The 21,751-nt window shown below is 41.0% G+C and overlaps 1 protein-coding gene and 1 long non-coding RNA gene across 2 annotated transcripts; one reads left to right on the forward strand and one right to left on the reverse strand.

Moving 5' to 3' along the window:
- Positions 1–5,725: 5,725 nt before the first annotated feature.
- LOC115946099 (uncharacterized) lies at positions 5,726–7,480 on the reverse strand. Its single transcript, XR_004080217.1, has 3 exons — positions 7,379–7,480; positions 6,178–6,243; positions 5,726–5,819 (listed from the first exon to the last, which is right to left on the reverse strand). It is a non-coding gene; the product is annotated as an uncharacterized lncRNA (long non-coding RNA).
- On the forward strand, positions 6,538–14,560 carry RWDD3 (RWD domain containing 3). Its single transcript, XM_005146541.3, has 4 exons — positions 6,538–6,851; positions 12,378–12,862; positions 13,566–13,681; positions 13,781–14,560. Exons 1-4 carry the CDS (start codon positions 6,767–6,769, stop codon positions 13,893–13,895), a joined length of 801 nt encoding a protein of 266 aa, XP_005146598.1. The 5' UTR covers positions 6,538–6,766; the 3' UTR covers positions 13,896–14,560.
- The last annotated feature ends 7,191 nt before the right edge of the window (positions 14,561–21,751 follow it).

Below are 21,751 nucleotides of genomic sequence, written 5' to 3' on the forward strand. Positions count from 1 at the left end.
TAGGAAAAAACTGTGCAGCAAAGCTTCTATAGTTTAAGGGTACTGGTTGAGATGAATGGTTCCCACTTCAGAACCAGCTGTCCTGCATGGTAAGAATACTACCCAGAAGTCCAGAATCCTAAGTGAAAAACACACTTTTACCCTTATCCACTCCTTAATTGCTTTTTAGTGATTCATACATACATATATATATAAATGAGAAATAGTTTTGGGGAAATAAAAATCATCTAAGTAAGCAGTGCATGTATGAGATTTGAGAATTGTGTGAGCTTGGATGAAGTGTATCTGATAGTGAATAGAGCTGCTTCTCTCTCTTGTAACAGTGAATACTGAGGCTCATTCTTTTTGAGGTGGGTTGTTTTGGTTGGTTGGATTATGCATCAGTAACTTGGCACACAGAACTGTGTATTTCTCGCAGCTGAAGAGGGAAAAAGCACACTAGTGGAGGGAGTGCTTCAGGAGCTTCCAGAGAATGAGTTTGGTTTATTTGGGAAGTGTGATAGCTGCTAACTGTGGTGAAAGGTGTCTCATGCCACATGCCTGGATTCAGAACGGCTCTTCTGTGCTGCTCTTAATGAAATGTACCACTTTGAGTCTCCTTTTTGTGTGATGACAAATAAATATACTTTTCTAAACTTTGGTATTTGGTGACTGTATTTTTAGCTGTAAGAATCATTGAGATGAGCATGTGTCATATGAGATTGTAGTCTGTTAGAACTAATAATGTCTTTATATATACTACTCATTTATTTAGGTGAATACAGAAGAGCCAAGGAGTAAATTCCAAGTGCAGCAGCACTCCACAGAAGAGCATATGACAACAAATATATTCATCCTGAGTCTGGGTAGCTTCTGAAGAGAGGAATGCAAGGAATTACAAGGTTTTTTAACAGTCCTTAAAGTAGAAGTTAACGTAATATCTACAGAAAGTAAGACTGAAGGAAGGAAACATGGAGTTTTCCCTTTTTGGTTTGAGTTACTTTATGCCTGATGCTGGCAGTTCACTATTTCTCAGAAGATGGGTGTCAGAGTGATCAGAATTCTAATGTCAACTTGAATGTGATTTTACCCTTTTGGGAATGTTTGAGCAGTAAAACTCTTGTTTAGGCTAGATTCAAGTTAATGCGTGTGCCTTCATAAATAACTTGCATCCTTTCTTTGTAAGTATGGAAAGGTGTGGGGAGTTCAGGAAGCTCAAACAAATGAAGGTATATCCTGATCAGGCCCTTTCAGGGAATTTTGCAGCAGCAGGAGGTTCCCAGTCAGAATGAAATAGAAGTATAGAACCCAGGACCTCAAACCAGGTTAACCTTGTGCATGTTCAAAAGGGAAAATATGGTCACTGTCACAAAATCAGTTGTGTATTTACACATCTAAAGTTCACCTAAGCTGTGCTATAATGTGCCAAAGCCCCACCTGACCTATTGTGTTTGACTCTTGCAGTTGAAACAAGTTAGAGCTCTCCAGGCCTGCAGCTGAAGATGTGTCCTTCAAGGATATTATAGTGCTTAGGAACTGCAAATCTGTGGCTGATTGATGGAGAAGGACTCCTGCTAACATTTCAATTGTAATCAGGTCTTGGGTCATACATACATAGTCAAGGGTAGTACTGATCTTTACTCCCTGGAGCAGGAGGTTCCTCTGCATTCAGATACCTGGGTTTGACCTCTTGCTGTTGCATTGCTGCAGGCAGATAGTGACTGCCCTGCAGTTAGGGTGATGCCAGTCTAGAGAGGCACCCAACACAGGGTGGCTGTGTTCACAACACCCTCCCTACTCAGTAACATTGGCCCAATGATCTGCTCTTCCACAGTATGTCTTGTTAGCATTTGGCCAACACAAGTGCCTTGTATTTAGAGAGTAATTCACAGGCTTATGCTGGAATGCCTGGAGTTCCTGCTCATGTTTAGTCATCCTATGACATTTTCCCCTTGCACTGCACTAGCAGGCAATTTGAAAAGGGGAGCTGTAGCTCTTCCGTCTCTGTCTGTCTATCTGTCTATCTATCTGTCTATCATCTAACTCCCTCCCTCTCCCCTAGAAACAGCTTTACTCCTTCCTTTCATACTATGCCAACAGTGCTAGCTTCAGTCTTGGCTAACTTTTCAGCTAAGGTCTAGGATTTCTGCCTTGCTTTGCTACAGAAGAAACTGTCTTGCTGAGAACAAGGTATTTGTGCCCCTTGATTATTAGTGTTTTTTACTGCCAAAGCAAAGTGTTCTAGACTAACATTTTTGAATTCTGGTGTGAAAGAGGGATGCTAATTTAGTGTGAAATGGGATAATAATACTGTTTGGTGCTTACATAAATGTATTTATTATGAGGACTTTAATGTGTTTTGCAAATAATTAATTAGTCTTAAAATATGATGATGAATATTGTTCTGCTTCCAAAAGGTGTGAGTGGTAAAGGATCTCTGGGTGCTCTGAAAACCACCATGAATAGTCTGTCATCTTATGCACTCTCATTTTGTTTGGTCACTCTAGTGTCAAAGTGTGGGGAATAATATCTAGTGTGCCCACATTCAAAAGATGGAGGTGCAGATCCTAAGGCTGCTGAAGCTCAGCAGCTAAAATTGCAGGAACTAGTAAACTAAGGAGCACTGCTCTTCCCAGTGCTGTGTTTCTTCCTAGAGGGTAGAAATGTCCCTTTCAGAAACACCATTTCTTTACTTTTTAAAGAGATCTGTCCCTAACATTTACTAAATTAAATGACACTTTAATTCTTTGTCTCTCTTTGCTTACACCTGGAGGCAAATTCATGTAGTGATGTTCCACAAGCAGATGTACTTGATGTGGAAGCTGAACTTACTGTGAGGGTAGAATATACTGCTCATAAGCTGTGCTTACATGTTCAGTATCGTACCTTTCCCTACCCACAAGTATCTTTACTTATGTTCTCTTTTAAAATAGACAGCATTGTTGGTTTTCTACAAAGTTTTAGTAGGCAACTTCATGTATTTTTACTCTCACTGAAAAGTGTGTTCTGTTTGTTATTCTGTCTTACTTTGTACAAGGTAAATTGTAGGCAAAGCTCTACATGCAGTGAATAAAGTAAGTACGAATTCTTTCAGCAATGTTAGTAATAACAGGTACCTATGGGCATACCAGCTATGTCCATTTTGTAAGAAGGATCATGCTTCATTTGCATTAGATGGTTAATCACTTTTATCTGCATCTCCTTCAAGAGAAACAAATGGCTTGCCAAACTCCTAGAGAAAGAATCTTAAATTCTTTTATGAATGTGACAGATGCATCTATTTGGACTTACAACTTGTACATTGAATACTGTAGAAACTTGTGGGCAGAGTACCAGCCTTGACTCCAAACCTAACCCTGTGGCCTTGAGTGTGTGTGAAATGCTGTATTATTTACATAAAATCATAGAACGGTTTGGGTTGGAAAGGACCTTAAGATCATCCAGTCCCAAACCCCTGCCATGGGCAGGGGCACCTCACACTAGAGCAGGTTGCTCCAAGCCCCTGTGTCCAGCCTGGCCATGAGCACTGCCAGGGATGGGGCAGCCACAGCTTCTCTGGGCACCCTGTGCCAGCGCCTCAGGACCCTCACAGGGAAGAGCTTCTGCCTTAGATGTAACCTGAACTTCCCCTGTTTCAGTGTGAATCCATCACCCCTTGTCCTGTCACTACAGTCCCTGATGGAGAGGCCCTCTCCAGCATCCTTGTAGCCCCCTTCAGACACTGGAAGCTGCTCTGAGGTCTCCAGGCAGCTTCTCTTGTCCAGGCTGAACAACCCCAGTTGTTCTCAGCCTGCCTCCATATGGGAGGTGCCTACGAGTGAACCGCTCATCCCAAAGGCATTGACTCACAAGACACGGCTGCATATTTGCAGCTTGGGTGCATGTTTTTATGACTGGAGTCTGAGTGAACCCAATTTTCAAAGGATAATGGAAATTCATTGGAAGTATTGGGATTGTTATTAGGCCTCATTAAAAAATAAAAATAATTAAAAGAACAGTTTCTTTTGCTGATGCTTAGTTTGAACCATGTCCTCTCTTATGAAATAGAAAACATCACATTTTTTTTTAACATATGATGACCAAAAAAAACAAGTGATGATTTTTGTTTTCTGATGTTTTGCCAGTTTTGAGGTAACTATAGAAAGTTTTAGCTGTTTTTCTACCATGCTGCTGCTCTTGCCTCCAGCTTCTGAAGCCTGTGACCCCATAAACCTCCTGTCTATAGAGACAGCTAATGCTTTAATTGATCATTAGTAGACTTTCAAAATGAGTTTCCATCTGCCAAAAGATTAAATGTCTTGGGGAACTGACTTAAGCAGTTTGATGCTTGGAGGATAAATGCAAGTGTCTTTAAAAAGCATTGCTAGAGCACAAATCCTTGAAAATCTTGCTTCTAAAATACTTTAAAGGAAAAGCAATAGAAAAGATTTTTTTCTCCAATTTGTATTTTTTCCCTCAAATTAGAGAAGGGTTTTTTACATAAAAACCATAAACATATATTTTTATGTATGTATTTTATCAATATAGGTATTTTTATGTGAATTCATTGGCTCACTTTCAAGAACCAAAGAGCAAAACCTCATGCAAATGTTGAATTTAACCTCAGAACAAGCCATACAAACATTGTCAGCTTTTAATTTGCAGCATCATTTCTTTGCTAAATGTATTTATTGCAACTTTAAAATACATGCTTTGGGGGAAAAGAAAAAGATGCTGCAAACTTTTTTACTACCCATGCTTGAGGATACTGAGGAGAAACATCTCTGGTTTACCACGATCTCTCACAATTACAAAGGTTGCTTTTTCTGTTGCCTTTAATCTTTTGCCCTTTAGCTTATTTGGAGTGAGTATTAGAGGTTTTCATGTTGTTTTCTCTTTGCCATTTTGGGTACAAGGCACTTTTGGGAAAACTTTACTGCTGTGGCAACACTCGAGGTTTGTTATTGCAGAAATAATGGCTTCTTTCTTTGGTATCTGAAAAAAATCAGTGCTGTTTAGCTCTGTTTAAAACAGGTTTAGGTGGCAAGAATACCCTTCTGACTGCATTAGAGCTGTCAGCATTGTTGGAGCAGAAAACACAGGACCTGCAGCAGTGCCAAAATGCGGATGTGACTTGTGTTGCAGAGGTGAGGTTATGAGTTCCTTGCTAGTTTTTGTCTTGTGACCCCAAAATGGGCTACTGCAGTGGCTTTTAGACTCTTCCTAGTTCTTTAATGCCCTCTAGAGCAGTGGTTGCTGAGATGGGAGAGTGGCTGGTGTGGAAATGATGATTAAAAGATGTAGATAGATGTTCCAAATTTACATTTTGTCCCCAAAATGTCTGCCTCCTCTTATTTACTCTCAGGAAAACAGGTACAAACACAGAGTTTTCTGTAAAATCACTAGTGGTTGTCGGCACAGCACCTAATTGGTTTGGGCCATAGCTATAGTGAGTGGAAAGCAAATGATAGTACTTTTGCAAGTAAGACTGGGAAGATGAATCTTACCTGCATATGAAAGTTGCTTTCTGTTTGCCTTGTCAGGCAAAGTGGAAAATGCTGGTATCATCAGTGGTAGATTGATTTATGACGGAATGCTGGAGTTGGTTTAATACAGGCCAACTCTAAAAAGCATGATGTTCATCTTTCTTAACTTGTATTTGCCACGTTGATAGGAAAGCATCCTTCTTTTAGAGTACTGAATGTTATTCTGTCAACACTGCAATGTTTGAAGAAACCATAGGAAAAAAGAGAGGGGGACAATAAGATCTTGAACTCCAATTTAATAATGGTGGAATATGAAGGCCAGGCTGTAACTGTAGAAGTTCATTTCCAATTTAAATATTTAGCATTTTCACCAGTCTGTGAATAGAAGGAAATTTATTACATTAAGATGGAATTCAGATCTTTGACATGAAGCTGATATTTTCCTAGCGTGAAAAATATCAAGCTGACATTATACTGTCTCCTTTGATGACTTCCAAATGTCAGAGTGCAGTGACTTATTCATGGGGACCTCAATGTCTTGTGATAGTGTCAATTTAAAAGACATTTACATCGACTTCTTCTATTTAAGCATGTAAAATGGAATATGCAAAGTGGGGGGGGGGGGGGGGGGGGGGAGCCAGACCAGGGGCAAAGAAGTTTTTAATAGTAGAATAAGGCTCTTTTAAGGCTAATTTCCAGCAGAGCCTCCTCTGACAGCAGCATGGACTCCTACCTGGCAGTGCTGCTGGCACTTCTCCTCCGTTACGTCTCTCATTCCCAGCTCAGCACTCCGATGTTTCTTGTTATTTGAACAGAATTTAGGGTATTAAAATTAGACGATGTATTGTCTAATAAAAGTAAACCTCCCTTCCTTTTAAAAGCTATCATGCCGACTGTTGTTTTAGAGGTGATTACACCTGGCTGGAGGAGCCCTGTCAGCTAACAGAGCTATGGAGCCACAACAGTTGACTATAACCAACGTAACCCTATGTATTGGTGAAGCTTTATGTACGCGCGTTGATTTCCATACACCGAGGACGGGCTTGTTATTCCCTTCGGTGTGCCGGAGCTGCCGTGAGGAGCCGTACACCGCGGCGCGGGGAGCGCGGCGCTACCTCACAAGGCCGCCATGTTTCTGTTCGGCGCTAAGGCAAAGAGCTTCTCCCTGCCGCCGCCTCTGCTGTTGCTCGGTGCCTCGGAGGCTGCCGGAGCCGAGCGGTAACACCGGAGGAGGCCGCCGCAAGCCTGGAAGCGCCCGGCTGCCAGCTGAAGTGTCCCCGAACCCAGGTCCTGCAGGCAGCGGGAAGCCCCGCCCCGCCGCCATGTCGGAGCTAGCGCTGGAGGAGCTCTCGGCTCTCGCCGCCATCTATTGCGAGCCGGATGCCTGCGAGGTGCTGGCGGTCTCAGGTGAAGGCGGCCGCTGGTCGTCCCGCTTGGCAGGGTCTCAGCCGGGGGTGATCCGCCCGCTGCCCCGCTCCGGCCCCGGGGGGAAGCGGCTCACGGGGGGCTGCCCAGCGGGGCAGCGCAGGCTCAGGCGCTAGCTGTTAGTGGCAGCGCCAAGGATGGGTCCCTTCCCTCCCGTCCCTGGATCTCACTCTTTGTAGGGGACAAATCCCATCGGATCCTACTCGTTTGTAATTAACGAGCTTCTTAATCGCAGCTGTTTGCTGTGCACGCTGGAACTTGCAGTAGGTGAAGGGCAGCTGTGGGAATGGGCTGGGGCCTACTGAGGTGGATTATGGAATGGTTTAAGTTGGAAAAGACCTTAAAGAGTTCCAACCCGTCTGCCATGGGCAGAGATCAAGCATCTCCTGCACGTAACAAGAGTGGGTATTTATCCTGTAGTATTTCATAGGGGTGCGGCTGCTGCAGTGTGTGAGAAGCTTTGGGTGATCTCTGCCTTTCGGGGGGTAAGTTGGTAATCTGGGCCTTACCATGGACCAGGTTCTCCAGCTTCAGCAGTGTGCTATGGCTGTGGATTCACAGGGTGCTGAGGCTCATCCGCCATGTCTGCTGAGGGTGGGAGCCTGAGGTGTGCAGTGTTGGTGCCATCTGCCGCTGCTTGCTGGTCACATAGGGTGAAAGAGATAACTTTCACAGTGCTGTGAAGATGCCCTGCCATCAAGGGACAGCAAATCTCAGTAGTTCCAACAGCAGTTACTGTCAGCCTTAAAGGAAGTGTCAGGTGGGATATGTGAGTGTTGTGTGTCTGTTCAGATAAAGAGCCTAAGTAGATGGGAACTCTCATCTATATTTGTTGTAGATACACACAGATAATGTGCATGTGCTCTCTATTATAGAGAACATGCTATGACCATATATTTTCTGTGATAGACGTGATTCTCTAAGATACTGTATAACATATACCTTATGGTCATATACCATATAGATAGATGTGATTCTCTATACTATATTAACATTTAGCTTATGGTCATATACCATATAGCCATAAACTAGCACACAAGAAGTATCACCTCAACATGAGGAAGTGTTTTTTACATGAGGGTGTCAGAGCCCTGGTACAGGCTGCCCAGGAGGTTGTGGAGTCTCCCTCTCTGGAGCCATCCCAAACCCACCTGGACACATTCCTGTGTGCCCTGCTCTGGGAGGCCATGCTTGAGCAGGGAGGTTGGACTGGATGATCTCCATAGGGCTCTGCCAACCTCAACCGATTTTGTGATGCTGTAAAAATCACTTTGGTATAAAATAACATGGCTTCTCTTGACTCACTTGAACAAAAAAGTCCCTAGGAAATGAACTGAATAAACCTCAAACGTGTATTTAAAGCAGTTGAACTGGATTTGCACAGCACAGCAAGTGGTGATTTGAAAAGAGGACTTTGCATACAGACAGCCTGAGAGGGATGAAGGCATGAGTGTGTGCATGGAGCACAAGTAACGGGTAGTCTAAAAGCAGGATTGCTTTGTGTCTAGCGTTCCATGACACCTTGTGCCAGTGTGGGGCTGTAAATCTGCCATTTTAGTTGGAGATTGGGGTTTTTTTTAGAGTTCTAGTTTGAAAACCTGATGGATGAAATGTTTCAAGTGAGTTTTATTTTCTTAAAAGTCAAGAACCTCAGGGCTGTTATTTCAGGCATCATTTGGAAATACAGCATCCAGGCCTAACAGACGTTTCACTTTAAAACGTGAACATATCTGAACATTGCATATGCACGTCTGTTCCTCCAAAGCTGTTACAGAAATATGTGCACATCCTTCTCTCTGCTTTGTATACAGGAAAATGGGCTTGTGTTTAAGTTACTGGGATGTAAAAGCTTAGAAACCTGCCTGAAACATATAGGGAAGTGCCACAAGTGCACAGCACTTTGTATTTGTATTGATAGTATGTGACCTTGCAAGGCCTTTAGCCAGACTGTGCTCATGATATGTTAGGATCATGTATATTTGGTTGTTTTCCATTGTTTCCTGCTGGAATAGCAAGGATTACTTACAAGAATGATTACTGGTAGTTTTACTTCAGGAATTCTTGTTTGTGTTGGAGCTGCAGAATTCTTTAGTTTGTATACTGCTAACTCACTTTTGCTTTATATCTTCAAACCATACAAATTGTCAGTAGCAAACGGTGCGCAGAATCAACTTCCAGTAAGACTGTTACATTCTGCTGTCACTAATACATTAAGAGTAATTTGTGTGTAGACCCACAGCATCAAAAAGGAGGCTGTTGGGGACTTATGTTTTTGAGGAATGTAGGAAAATGCTTTTGCATGTCTCTTGGTAAGCTAAAAACTTTGGTTTTCTGGAACTGAACAATTGAAGTATTCATAATGTAAAATATGTTTTTATCAAAACCAGTGTGTTGCTGCATTTAAATAAACTAATTACAGCATATCTTCTTTACCTTCCATGTCTATTTACAAAGATCAGTGTTACAGATGGAAATCCATAATGTACTTGTTAATCTGTTCTCTTCTGCTTTGCTCACCAAGCTTCCTATAAAAATATATATTCGAAGCGTGTACGTTAGTAGGTGCCATTTTCTGAATGTAAAAATAGATTGCATGTGTTGCATAAAATGCCTTTGGGCAGGAGACGAGGGGGATATCTGTCTGCTTGACATGGAACATAAGAAAAAATCTCAAGGATGCTAGAGCTAAATATACTGATAAGCATGCAGCCATGGGGAAAACAAGTTAAAATGCATGGAGTTCAGTCTTACTAGCACACTAAATGCCAGCAGAATGGTTTTACCCAGGCTTTTACTTCAGAAATCATCACCATTTCCCTGGAAGACAACTCAGACCTGGTAAGAAGTTTTTTAGCAAACAAAGGAGGTACTGCTCCAGAGCCTCATTATGTGGGGTGCTCTACTCTTTGCTCTGCCAGGTAGGTGTCTGCAGTGCTAGTGCAGAAAATGGGATAGAGGCTGGGATGGTGACATAAACTTTAGATGCTGTAGCCCCACAGATGTTTCAAACCAGTTCTCCTTGTCAGAGGTAAGTCCAAAGCAGATGTAAATGAGCATAGCTCATAGTGATACACACACCTTGGGATTCAAAGCCACGCTGCTTCCTTCGGGTTAGTTCATCATCACAGGGAAAGCCTGTGTTGCAGGCTTAAAAATATGATTGCTGCAACAGGAGGCCCTTGCCAAAGGGGCAGGGCTGGCCTGTCTGTTTATCCCTTAGTTACTTCAGAGTTGGTGAGATCTGGTATGACAAGCTAGTGAAAAAAAACTGAGGAGGATTATCAGATTATCAGGTGTATTTCTGTCACTGTAGTTAAGCTGGCAATAGTGTTCTTCAACTCATTTATACGCTGTGCAGTTTTACATTTCTTGGCAACATGGTTTAAAATGAAGTGATTCAAGGCAGGGGTATAATCATATTGTTCAGCCAAAGGCAGCTTGGCTGTGTACCTGGTGTGGCTGCCCTGTGCAAGGGGCAGCTGAAAGAGATGGGTAACAGGCACTCTGGGTTTGGAGACCCTCCATGGTGGTCAGGAGGGTGCTGGGGTTCCCAGAAGGTGCAGTGTAGGCTTTTCTTCTTGTGTGTGAGGTTATGTGTACCGAGCCTACCCTAGTGACAGAGGAATTGCACTATTACAGAGCATTGCTGCTGCTCATTAAGAAATGTCAGGGCAGCAGAAGACACAGACTGGAACAGGAAGGCTTAAGGTCCTCATGCATAGTTACTCCCAGGGGAGCAAGGGCTGCTTGCTGCCAGATAGATGCTGTGGAAACTGGAGTCTCTTCTAAGGCAGGTGCATTTTTGAGGAATAAACTTGCCTTAAAAATAATCTGGAACCTTTCATAGCATCTTAGAAGGCTGGAAACCACTCCCTGATGGCAGCAAATGAGGCTTTGATGTGTAGTGGCTGTAGGTATGCGTATGGTTGGGTGTAATTTCATTTAATTCACTGGGTTTACATCCACTACTTTCAGCACTGGATTTGACTGTTTAGTTATCAATGGTTTGCAGATATTTGCTTCATGGTAACATTAGAGTTTGATTATTGGGTTTTGAGGGTTTACTTATTTTATTTGGTGACTGCTCTGACCTAGAAAAAGTTCTTCCTATGACCCTTGGAGGAGGTTTGGGAACAAGCCCTTGGCTAAGCTCTCTAAGGTGCTTTTTGTCTGTTCTAGTCACTTTTAGCTTCTTTCACTTATTTAGTGGGGTTCAAATCGAAAATCAGAGAGAGCACTGAGGTTGGTTAGCAGCATCAGCAATACTAAAAATTCAAATGACTGTCATGTAAAGGAAGGTAAAATAAGGTAGAGGGAGAAGAAGGCAAGTCACTTCAAAAGAGCTCCTCTGAAACTCAGCCCTACTCTAATCTGCCTCTCAGATCTGGCTTCTCCTGCCCTCATAGAATGAATCAACCAGACATTTTAGCTATTTCTTTAAAGGAAAGGGGTGAAGTGCTTAGAAGGCATCAAAAGGATGAAGCAGAGAACATCTGAAGAAGATCCTCTTTTATCTGATACCCTGTTTCTTCATGGCAGAGGACCAAAAGTAGGTTAGATCTTTGTCCCCACTTTTCACTTGATGAGGTTTTGTATTGTCTTTCTATGAATTGTGTTCTAGTCAAGAAGGTTTTATGGCAGGAATTACCATACATAACTTTCATATTCAGCATCTTTGATATGTGATTTGTCAGGAGGATGCCTTCTGCCCTTCCTGCTACATACTGTATGTATCTCTTTCACTCTGAAAATAATTCTATTCTAAAGTAGACCAACAACATGTTTTGAGCAGATACGTGGGTGTATACACATATGTGTATGTAAGTATATGCATATATGTGCATGTATGTAGCATCTAGGCTCAGATGTACAACAGAGATGTTATTAGGTCAGTTCAACATGTAGAGAAGTCGGCAGGACAGAATTAAGTGGATTTTATCTGAAAGTTGTAGGGGGCAAAGAATCTTATTTTTTTATATTCTATGTCTCTCTTTAGTGTGGAACTGCTTCTGAGTGGTTGTTTTAAAAAATACCCAGTGCAAGTCTATTTGCTTTGCATTCATATTGGTGTTAGAAATCTTATAGGTTTCTCTAGGAGCAAAGTTAGGGCAGTGCTGAGTCCATCCAGAAGAGTCTTTATTTTCAGTTGTCCTTGCTTCTGGTATTGAGCTGTAGAAGCTGACTTACGTGTTTCTAAGAGAAACAATTCTTTATTACTGGCTTGTCTAGACTTTGAAAGAGTCAAAAGGTGTGCATGCTTTTCAGAATGTGTTAATAACTTCCCTTCTAGTATGATATGGAAGTGTTTCATTTCAGGATTCCCTGCAAGTCTAGCTTGAGCCACTGGCTGCAACCTCCCACCCTGCAAAAAAAAACCCCACACTCCTTATTTTATATAGACTGGCAGTCACTTGAGTTGAACTGTTAAAGAAAATGCCATGAATTAATAATACATTTATATTTCAACTAAAAGCAATCTGTTCATGTTGATTTTTTTATTCTTTCTAGAGACACATGGAATCACATTTCGGATTCAAATCAGTGTGAAAGAACTCCTGGATACAGATGTACTCTTAAAGCTGCTATTTCATTTGCCAGTCAATTATCCATCGACTCTACCAGATATTTCTGTTAGCTCAGACCAGCTTACAAGGGCCCAATGTGTGGATGTGAAAGATAAATTGCTTGAACAAGCAAAGAAGCATCTTTCTGAACCCATGGTACACGATCTGATTCTTTGGATACAGCAGCATCTTAAATATATCATTAAGCAATCAGCAACAGTTTGCCATGAAAAAACTACTTTGTCAAAAGGAACAAGTACAGGGGATGATACCTGGATGCTCCTTTTGCATTTAGATCACATGAGAGCCAAGGCAAAATATGTCAAAACTGTGGAAAAATGGACTTCGGATCTAAGGCTGACTGGAAGACTGATGTTCATGGGCAAGATAATATTGATTCTTCTTCAGGGTGACAGAAGCAACATTAAGGTGCAGGAGCAATGAATGTTGACTAGTTCTATTGATTTACCACTGAAACCTAGGTGTCTGAATATTCTGTGTGTGTTTTTCTAAGATTAACAATTTGGAAGCAAATTGATCATTAGGAGAATAGGAAGGCCCAGCAACTTCATGCTGTATTTAAGGAAGCAAAGGTATTCTATGAGAAAGAAACCAGAGATACTTGCAGACCTGTGACCTGTATTGCTTTGCTTCCCACTGTAGTTAGACCCCTGTGTATCCTGACTGTAATATGCCTGGGTTCAGTCTCCTGTATTTGCCAAATGCCTCAGAAAACAGAACATTTGCAATTAGAAACAAATAGCAGATATATTTCTAGCTCATTACCATCTCTTTTCTTGCCCTAGACCACATGGTGCTCCTGGTGCACACCTGGGCTTTGATCTTCTGTCTGTATTTAAAAACTCCCGCTGCATTAGGCAGCTTTTTGTGGCGATATTAAAGGAGAATGTTCAGTCTTTTCAAATTCATGTTCTCTACATCACTGAAGACTGTATCTAACTTCAAGCTGATGACTAGAGACGGTCATGCACTTTATGGGATGGGCACTTTTAAAGTTTGGTTGCTATGTGCTGAAAAAAACTGTATGTTTTGTGAAGATTTTTGCATTTTACTTAACCCTCAGAGTTACTGAGGTGACATTTAATATTTTACTCTTTTTTTTTCCACTTAGGAGTACTTGATTCTGCAGAAAACTTCTAAGGTAGATGTGGACTCAAGTGGAAAGAAATGCAAAGAGAAAATGATTAGTGTACTGTGTGAGACAAAAGTACAGGCACAGCAGAAAAGGTATAATGTAGCAGTGTTGTGGATAGAAAAGTAACAGAATTGAGAATTACATTCTGGCAAATCTGGGCATCTTTATGAGTTACTCTTTTACAATTTCAGGTTTCAGACATTTGAAGTCAAAGAATATTCAACACTAGATGAGCTACAAAAGGAATTTGAAAACTCAGGACTTACAGCTCTCTTCTTGGAGTTTGTGCCTCCTCTCTTGAAATAGAGTTAAAAGAAAGCACTGGACTGTTGAGCAAACCAGTAGTAAACTGCAGGTGCTGACGGAAGATAAAATGTCTAATTTGGCAAACAACATTAAAGCTTTTCTGCAAAAGATGCCAGAAGTAGCCATCCTCTTACAAGAAGGAGAAGGCAATTCCTACATTAAGAACAGATAATTTCTTGACCTTGATGTACTGATAACTTATTCCAAGGAATGTGAAATTAATTGTGATAGCTGCATGGTTAAGCATGAGAGACTGGGGAAGAAATCATGTTAAAATAATGGTCTTTTAGTTAGAATCTGTTTTGCAAGCCCTGTTTTTCAGTGTTTTGAGTTTTATCTCTCACAGTGGCAGTTTTTCATAATGGCCTGCTAGAAAGCATGATTAATTTTGATTTGAAAGCTTATATGAGGATATTTCTATAAAAAGAGTATCAAACACAGATTTGAGTATGAGGACAACATATACTTAATACCCCTTACGAGTTCATCTGCTGACTTCCCCTTCTCCATTTATTTGATTATAAATGCTAGATTGTTGATGTAAAGGAAAAACTCATGTCACTTGTGGCCTGAAAAAACTTCTGAGTGTCATTTTGAATGTTAGTTTTTGTTCTAAAATGCACAAAAATACCTAAGTGGAGAATTAAAACTGATTAAAAACCTAAGGTAAAGGCAATTGTAGTATTTTCTTTGATAGCTGACAGATTCCTTTTTGCACTTGATCTGGTTTTACTGTCTGTGCGCCTATAGATACCTTGATTGAATTAAAATGTCAGAGCAGTCTATATGCAGACTTCAGTCTTGTGCCTCTCAAGACTTCTGTCAGGTCTCTGTCATTTGAGAAGCTGGTAAATTCTACACCCAGTTAAAATTTCCTCACCTTTAGCTTTTGTACAAATGAAGTCATGCATATGGGAGAATTGGATACTTATTTCTAATTATTAATGTGCTTTGGTTTCTGTTTTATCTGATACTATTCTCTAGCAGGACTAGATAAATTGTCCAGTAGTAGACGCTTTGTCAGTAACTAGCAATGCCATTTCAATTTGTTTTAGCATGTAGCTAAACGTGTGCTTTACTGCTCTCTAAATCTCACTCCTAAAAACCAAATGTCTCATGTATTCTTTGTTAACTGAACAGATTTAATCAAGTTGGTGTAAACCAGTTTCTCTCTGCTGTACCGGGGGAAGACTGGTACAATTTGGTTAGTTCCCATAGTGTGGTCTGGCAAATCATTAGGTAAGACACTGTGATTTCCAGTTTCATACCCAGCCCATGCGATCATATCTCTGTATGTACACTAGAAAAGCAGCTAAAGCAACCTATAAGAATTTGTAGGTTTTACTATTTGAGATACTAAATGCAAAACAAGTTGTAGGCTGTTTGAGGGTTTCTTAGTTTTTGAAGAATTTGGTAATTTTCCTATTACGGAGTGTCTCAAATACTTACTTTTCATGTTATTTTTTGCATTGAGGTGTATTTAATGAGAGAGCAGCAAAAGGTCTTCTTAATGAGGCTTTTATGTGTAGCACATAGAGTACTTCAGGCACAGTAGAAACCAGACTGGGTTAAACAGGTTTTACAAATCTGTTCTGTGTTATTTTGAAATGACTTCTGGAGACAAAGTGGAATTTTCTATCACTTTAAATGAATGTGTAGATGAAATTTCACTTTTCTAAAGAAGAATAAAACCAAAGTATATTTCAAATATTAAAATAATATGTATTTTAAATTATAGTTTTCAGAATTGAGCTGTTCTCAGTTAAAATATCTGTGCTGGAAAACTGTGTGTCAGTGGAGTATAAGCCTTGAGAAGATGCAGACGTTCTCTCCTTACTCTGTGTGATAGATCTGAAATGTACAGTGTAAGAAAATGTAATCAGTGTCTCTCTGCAAATCATAATGTTGGAAGGTTTTGCCAGATGGATTTTCTTTCCTCAGCCAGATCTTTACTTTAAAATGCTCCGCTCTTCTGGAAAGAGAATAGCAAGGTACTTCAGAACAAATCTTCTATCACAATCTTAGCCATTAAAGTCTAGGTGGGGCCTTATCCAGCATGCATATCAATCAGTTGTGTATGCTTGCTGTTGATTTGGGGTGAATAGCATACCTAACCATGTGATCCCAAACTGCATGTGACTGCAGAAATAACTGAGACACACAATTGTGGTTATCTTTCTGGCAAGATCAGATGCAGATTATCCAAATTGTTCCTTCCTACTGTCCAAGCTATTGTAATACTGCATAAGAAAAGGTGTTTGTAGTGTCAGTGGTTGCCACTTGGATATAAGTTCATGTATTTTCTTGAATATTATTGCCTGATGGCTTCTTGGTGAATTACTTGGTCAGAGCCAGCATTCTGCAAGAGCCAAGTGGAAAAAGAGCAAATTACAATTAGATAAGTTGCAGTTGTCTTCTATCTGCATTCATCTTCTTACCAAATACAGTTGTTCTAAGAAGCTGGATGATTTCTGTGTTTCAGGAGATGTAAAAAGCAGTTTATACAATGAACTTTTATCATAGTTGAATGTGCTGCTCACTAACTTACATTGGACAAATCAAGTCCAGTGTAGGAAAGGACTGGAGTTTTTTTGCTTTGCTTTGATTTGCTGCAGGAGAATTACAAATCTGATCAGCTTGATACAGTTCAGACAGCAGAGAACATGAAAACTGATGACAGTCTGACTCTGTCAAAGCAAATGCTTTTGCCTACCTGTCAATCAGTCACTTAGTTTGAAGGGTAGGGGGAGAACTTAGACCCTGGGCCCACTGTAGGAGAGGATCTGGTTCGAGACCATCTTAAGAACCTGAATGTACAGAAGTCCATGGGACCTGATGAAATCCATCCGTGGGTCCTGAAGGAGCTGACAAATGAAGTTGCAAAGCCACTGGCCATCATATTTGAAAAATCATGGCAGTCAGGTGAAGTTCCTGATGACTGGAAAAAGGGAAATATAACCCCCATTTTCAAGAAGGGGAAAATGGATGACCCAGGGAATAACAGACCAGTCAGTCTCACCTCTGTGCCTGGCAAAATCCTGTAGCAGATTCTCTTGGAAGGCCTGCTAGGGCACATGAAAAACAACAAGGTGCTTGGTGACAGCCAGCATGGCTTTATTAGGGGAAGATCCTGCCTGACCAATTTGGTGGTCTTCTATGATGGGGCTACAAAAGTGATGGACAGGGGTGGAGCAGTTGACGTCATCTACCTGGACTTGTGCAAAGTGTTTGACACTGTCCCACATGACATCCTTGTCTCTAAATTGGAGAGACATCAATTTGATAGGTGGACCGCTCAGTGGATAAAGAACTGGCTGGATGGTCGCACTCAAAGAGTTGTGGTCAACGGTTCAATGTCCAGCTGGAGACCAGTAACGAGTGGTGTCCCTCAGGGATCGGTGTTGGGACCGGTCTTGTTTAATATCTTTGTCGCTGACATGGACAATGGAATTGAGTGTGCCCTCAGCAAGTTTGCCGATGACACCAAGCTGTGTGGTTCTGTTGATAACGCTAGAGGGAAGGAATGCCATTCAGAGGGACCTCGACACACTTGTGAGGTGGGCTGATGCCAACCTCATGAAGTTTAACCATGACAAGTGCAAGGTCCTACATGTGGGTCAGAGCAATACCAGGCACAGCTACAGGTTGGGCAAAAAGGAAATTCAGTGCAGCCTGGCGGAGAAGGACTTGGGGGTGTTAGTCAATGAGAAAATGAACATGAGCCAGCAGTGTGCGCTCACAGCCCAGAAAGCCAACTGTATCCTGGGCTGCATCAAAAGGAGTGTGACCAGCAGGTCGAAGGAGGTGATCCTGCCCCTCTACTCTGCTCTCGTGAGACCTCACTTGGAGTATTGTGTGCAGTTCTGGTGTCCTCAACATAAAAAAGACATGGTACTGTTAGAACAAGTCCAGAGGAGGGCCACGAGGATGATCAGGGGACTGGAGCACCTCCCATATGAAGACAGGCTGAGAAAGTTGGGGCTGTTCAGCCTGGAGAAGGCTGCGTGGAGATCTCTTAGCAGCCTTCCAGTATCTGAAGGGGGCCTACAGGGATGCTGGGGAGGGACTATAGTGATAGGACAAGGGGTAACGGGTTGAAACTTAAACAGCAGAGGTTTAGACTTGATATAAGGAAGAAATTCTTTACTGTGAGGGTGGTGAGGCACTGGAATGGGTTGCCCAGGGAGGTAGTGAATGCTCCATCCCTGGCAGTGTTCAAGACCAGGTTGGATGAAGCCTTGGGTGATATGGTTTAGTGTGAGGTGTCCCTGGCCATGGCAGGGGGGTTGGAACTAGATGATCTTGAGGTCCTTTCCAATCCTAACTATTCTATGATTCTATGATCTTGTGTTCAGAGAAATTAACAAATACATTTAAAGGTGTTCTTTTGGAAGGATGTTGCAGCTGTCTGTTCACTGAGAGTTTGTTTACATTTATTGTAAAAAGAGATGGGCAAGCTTCTGAGCCCCTGGGGCACAAAACTCATCAAGATACATGCTGTGGTACATGTTCCTGCACTCCAAGGGAACTGAAGCAGACACAGGGGGCCAATACACATGGAAACAAAGTCCTGAGAATCCTTTAAAGAATGCTTATCAGTGTCTAAAAAGTTAGTGAAGTGTATACAGCTGTTGGAATCAGACAACTCAAATTGCAAGCAAAAGGCAATCCATGAAGAAAATTAAGTAGTTTAGCAAATAAAAAGCTAGCTTTCTTGTGGATATTGTATTACAAATAGTTCCTCAAACAGCATTTTTAGTAAAGCCTTGCTTCCTGTAGACTTCCTTGCAGAAGACGCATGATGGTGCTCTCCCAGGTGAGTTCATACTGAAATCCAATGAAGTCTCAATAGCATTTTTCTTCACTGCTACCTGTTTTCATCAAAGCTGTAGGTACTTGGTTTCTTTCAGGCTGTTAACCTCTCAGTTCAATTGAAAGGAATTAAAAAGTTGGAGAAGAATTGCGTAGTAAAACTGTAGTTTCCTTTGAAAATCAGGCAGAAATGAAAGCGGTTGCAATAGGACTGAGAACTTGAAGAACCAAGGTTTTAGGACAAAACTGAGGTTTGCTTGATTCTTTTCAATCCCTTGGCTTATTAAGTGTGAAGAAAACTCCAAACCCAACATCATCCCTGTTTGCCCCATTGTTTTTGCACAAATACATCACATCCAAAGCATCTATTCTGACCCTGGAGATACGTGCTGTTTCTGCGCGAGGGTATGCTAAACAGCAGTTGAATGAATGCCGTGGGTGAGTATCTGCAAGTCTCTAGAAGAGGTGTCTCTGGCTGTGTCGGGCATGTTTGTTGGAGAACTGTTCACTTTTTCTTCTCCTTTCATATGATCATGAGTGGTTTATGTATGTCTGCATTTTCTGTAGTGTGAGAAGAAGGATGCTCTGGTCATCTGAGGAGTGCGTCTCTCATTACCCTTTATGTGGCAAGTGTAAACTGGAGTGACTGAAAGGACAACATGAAATTCAGGTAAATTTTACATGTAACATCAGGTCTTGGAGCTACTACACTAGGATAGTGATGTCTGTGGAAACAAGGACATTGGAATGCTAACAGATTAAATTAATTGATTCTGCAAGAAATCAAAATTTCTACTTCTTATGTTTTTATTATCATCTCTTGGGAAGAAACTTATGAGCAGCACATACAGTGAAGTAGCCTACCACTCAGGAGAATGACATAAGTTGGACTTGATCTTCAGGATCTTTTCCAACCTAGCTGATTCTATGATAACTTCAGTGGAAGTAATGCAAAGTTCCAGAGGAGGGGAATGCTTTTAATGGGGGGCATCATCACTGTCGGGAATTCGCTAACTTCTTTTACTTATTCAGTCTCATTAAGATTATAATTTTTGCACCCTTCCCCTAACCCCCCTCAATATTTGTTAGTTGCTATTACAGGGAGGATGAGACACTGAAAGAACTCCTAGATAAAAATCCTTGATATAATCAATTAAAAAAATGGAGAGTAGATTGGATTGTTGTGTGAATAAGGCTGATTTTGGGGGTTCGTAGTTCTATCTCACTTTCCTATAGATGATTATTTGCTGCTTATTTGTAGTTTAATAAGTTTAATGGATTACTTAAAACCAAGTGTCCCTTGATCTGTTCAGCTTTGTCTATGAAAATACGAACCTAATCATGTTATAGTTCATTTGAAATCAGATAATGAAATGGTGCACTCACTGTATTTCTGCCGCAGTTTGAGACTAAAATGGCTTATATTATGAAATAGTGTGATTTCTGGAATCAACTTTCATATATTTTGTAGTAGTATTAATCATTATCATGCTGTCTCTTTGTGTGGAACACATGCAACACTGGCAGCACTCTGGTCTGGTTTTCTATTTTAAATGTATTCTTTATGTTATGCAAGAGTTATTGTTTATCTGCTTAATTATAGACATAAATGGAACTTGAAAAGTAAATCTACTAATAGCATTTTGCAGTTACTCTTCTGTGCTATTTTCATATATTGGCTTTTATATTAGTTTGTGTTTTTTAACCTCCAAGTATTAACCTGCAGTGAACGCTTTAGTGACAGAAAAATTTGACAAAAAGACATTAGTTTAAGGGATTCTTTAGACTCTAAAAATGAATCAATTCATATTTTCAGTTAATTATGCATTCAGGTGCTTTAATTTTATGCTAATCAGATAAGAATAATTGCACTTTTGATTTTCTTTGTGCTTATTAATAGAATACAAATAATCTGTATCCTGTGTTAGAACATAGCTGATCATGGAAATGGGGTCAATATTTTATTAGTATTTCCCATTATAAATACCTATGACTCATGGCATGTATGCATTGTTATCTATTGCAACTTGAATGCAAATTGTCACTTTAGGATGAAGCTTGATAGAAAAAGATCTCAGCTTAAGAACAACTCTACTTTGGGCTGCTTGTCCTATTGTCACCTTTTATATTCCTGCAAATGAGAAATAGAGACTGATTTCTAGGAAGTAGTCAACTGATCCCAGTTCTTTTGAGCTGAACTTAACAGGCCAACTCACTGTGTTACATACACTAGATCTTGATACCTGCTGGTTGGTGGTGGAGTACTCTCTAGGCCGTTTGCTTTTGGCAGCATCTCATTACTCTTAGCAATTAGTTGGCTAATTCTTGATGTAGAGAATTGAGGGAGCTAATCTCACCTATGTAGAAAGCATTTGACTGCTGCTTGATGGAGCTTTACACCAGGAGAGCTGCCTGGGACTCATTTGGTGTTAGTGCCAGGGGCTGGTAGCCTAAAGTTTACCCTTGCTCTAGTCACAGAGAAAAATTAGGGTAATTTTTACACCTGAAGGTGCTAAACTCAATGTACCTTTACCATTCTTGGGATGCGCTCAGGAAAAAAAATCAGTGCAACATGATTCTGTTGGTCTCTAATCTGTCACTAATCTGCAGTAGCATAGAGAGGCGAGGTACATCTTTGTGGGTGTTGAGGCTCTGAGTACCTCTCAGTTAAGATAATATGAAAAGCAGTTCTTTTTTAAAGTAAGATAACTGAGTTACTTGTGAGAACAGTGTCCACCTGAGATGCTGAACAGAAGCTGAGCTGTACAGATAGAGCTATGCCAGAGGCTGATTTTTATTTGGTAGAAGTGGAGGTGTTGGGAAGGAACAGGCAGCAATAAGGACACTGGTGATGTGGCTCTTGGAGAAATCAAACTAAAGGTCTTTTTTGGATTGAACTCTCTGGAAAGAGATTTGAGAATATGAGCAAAGAGATTGCTACGGGATCCAAGCTTCAAGTAGAAATGCCTGAAATAAATACACAGCTTCATTGTAATTTTCTCTTTTTAGCAGGAACTATGTGTAGAACTGAGAACAAGTAATGG

The sequence above is a fragment of the Melopsittacus undulatus genome, chromosome 6, assembly GCF_012275295.1.
Source record: "Melopsittacus undulatus isolate bMelUnd1 chromosome 6, bMelUnd1.mat.Z, whole genome shotgun sequence".
Taxonomy (NCBI): domain Eukaryota; kingdom Metazoa; phylum Chordata; class Aves; order Psittaciformes; family Psittaculidae; genus Melopsittacus; species Melopsittacus undulatus.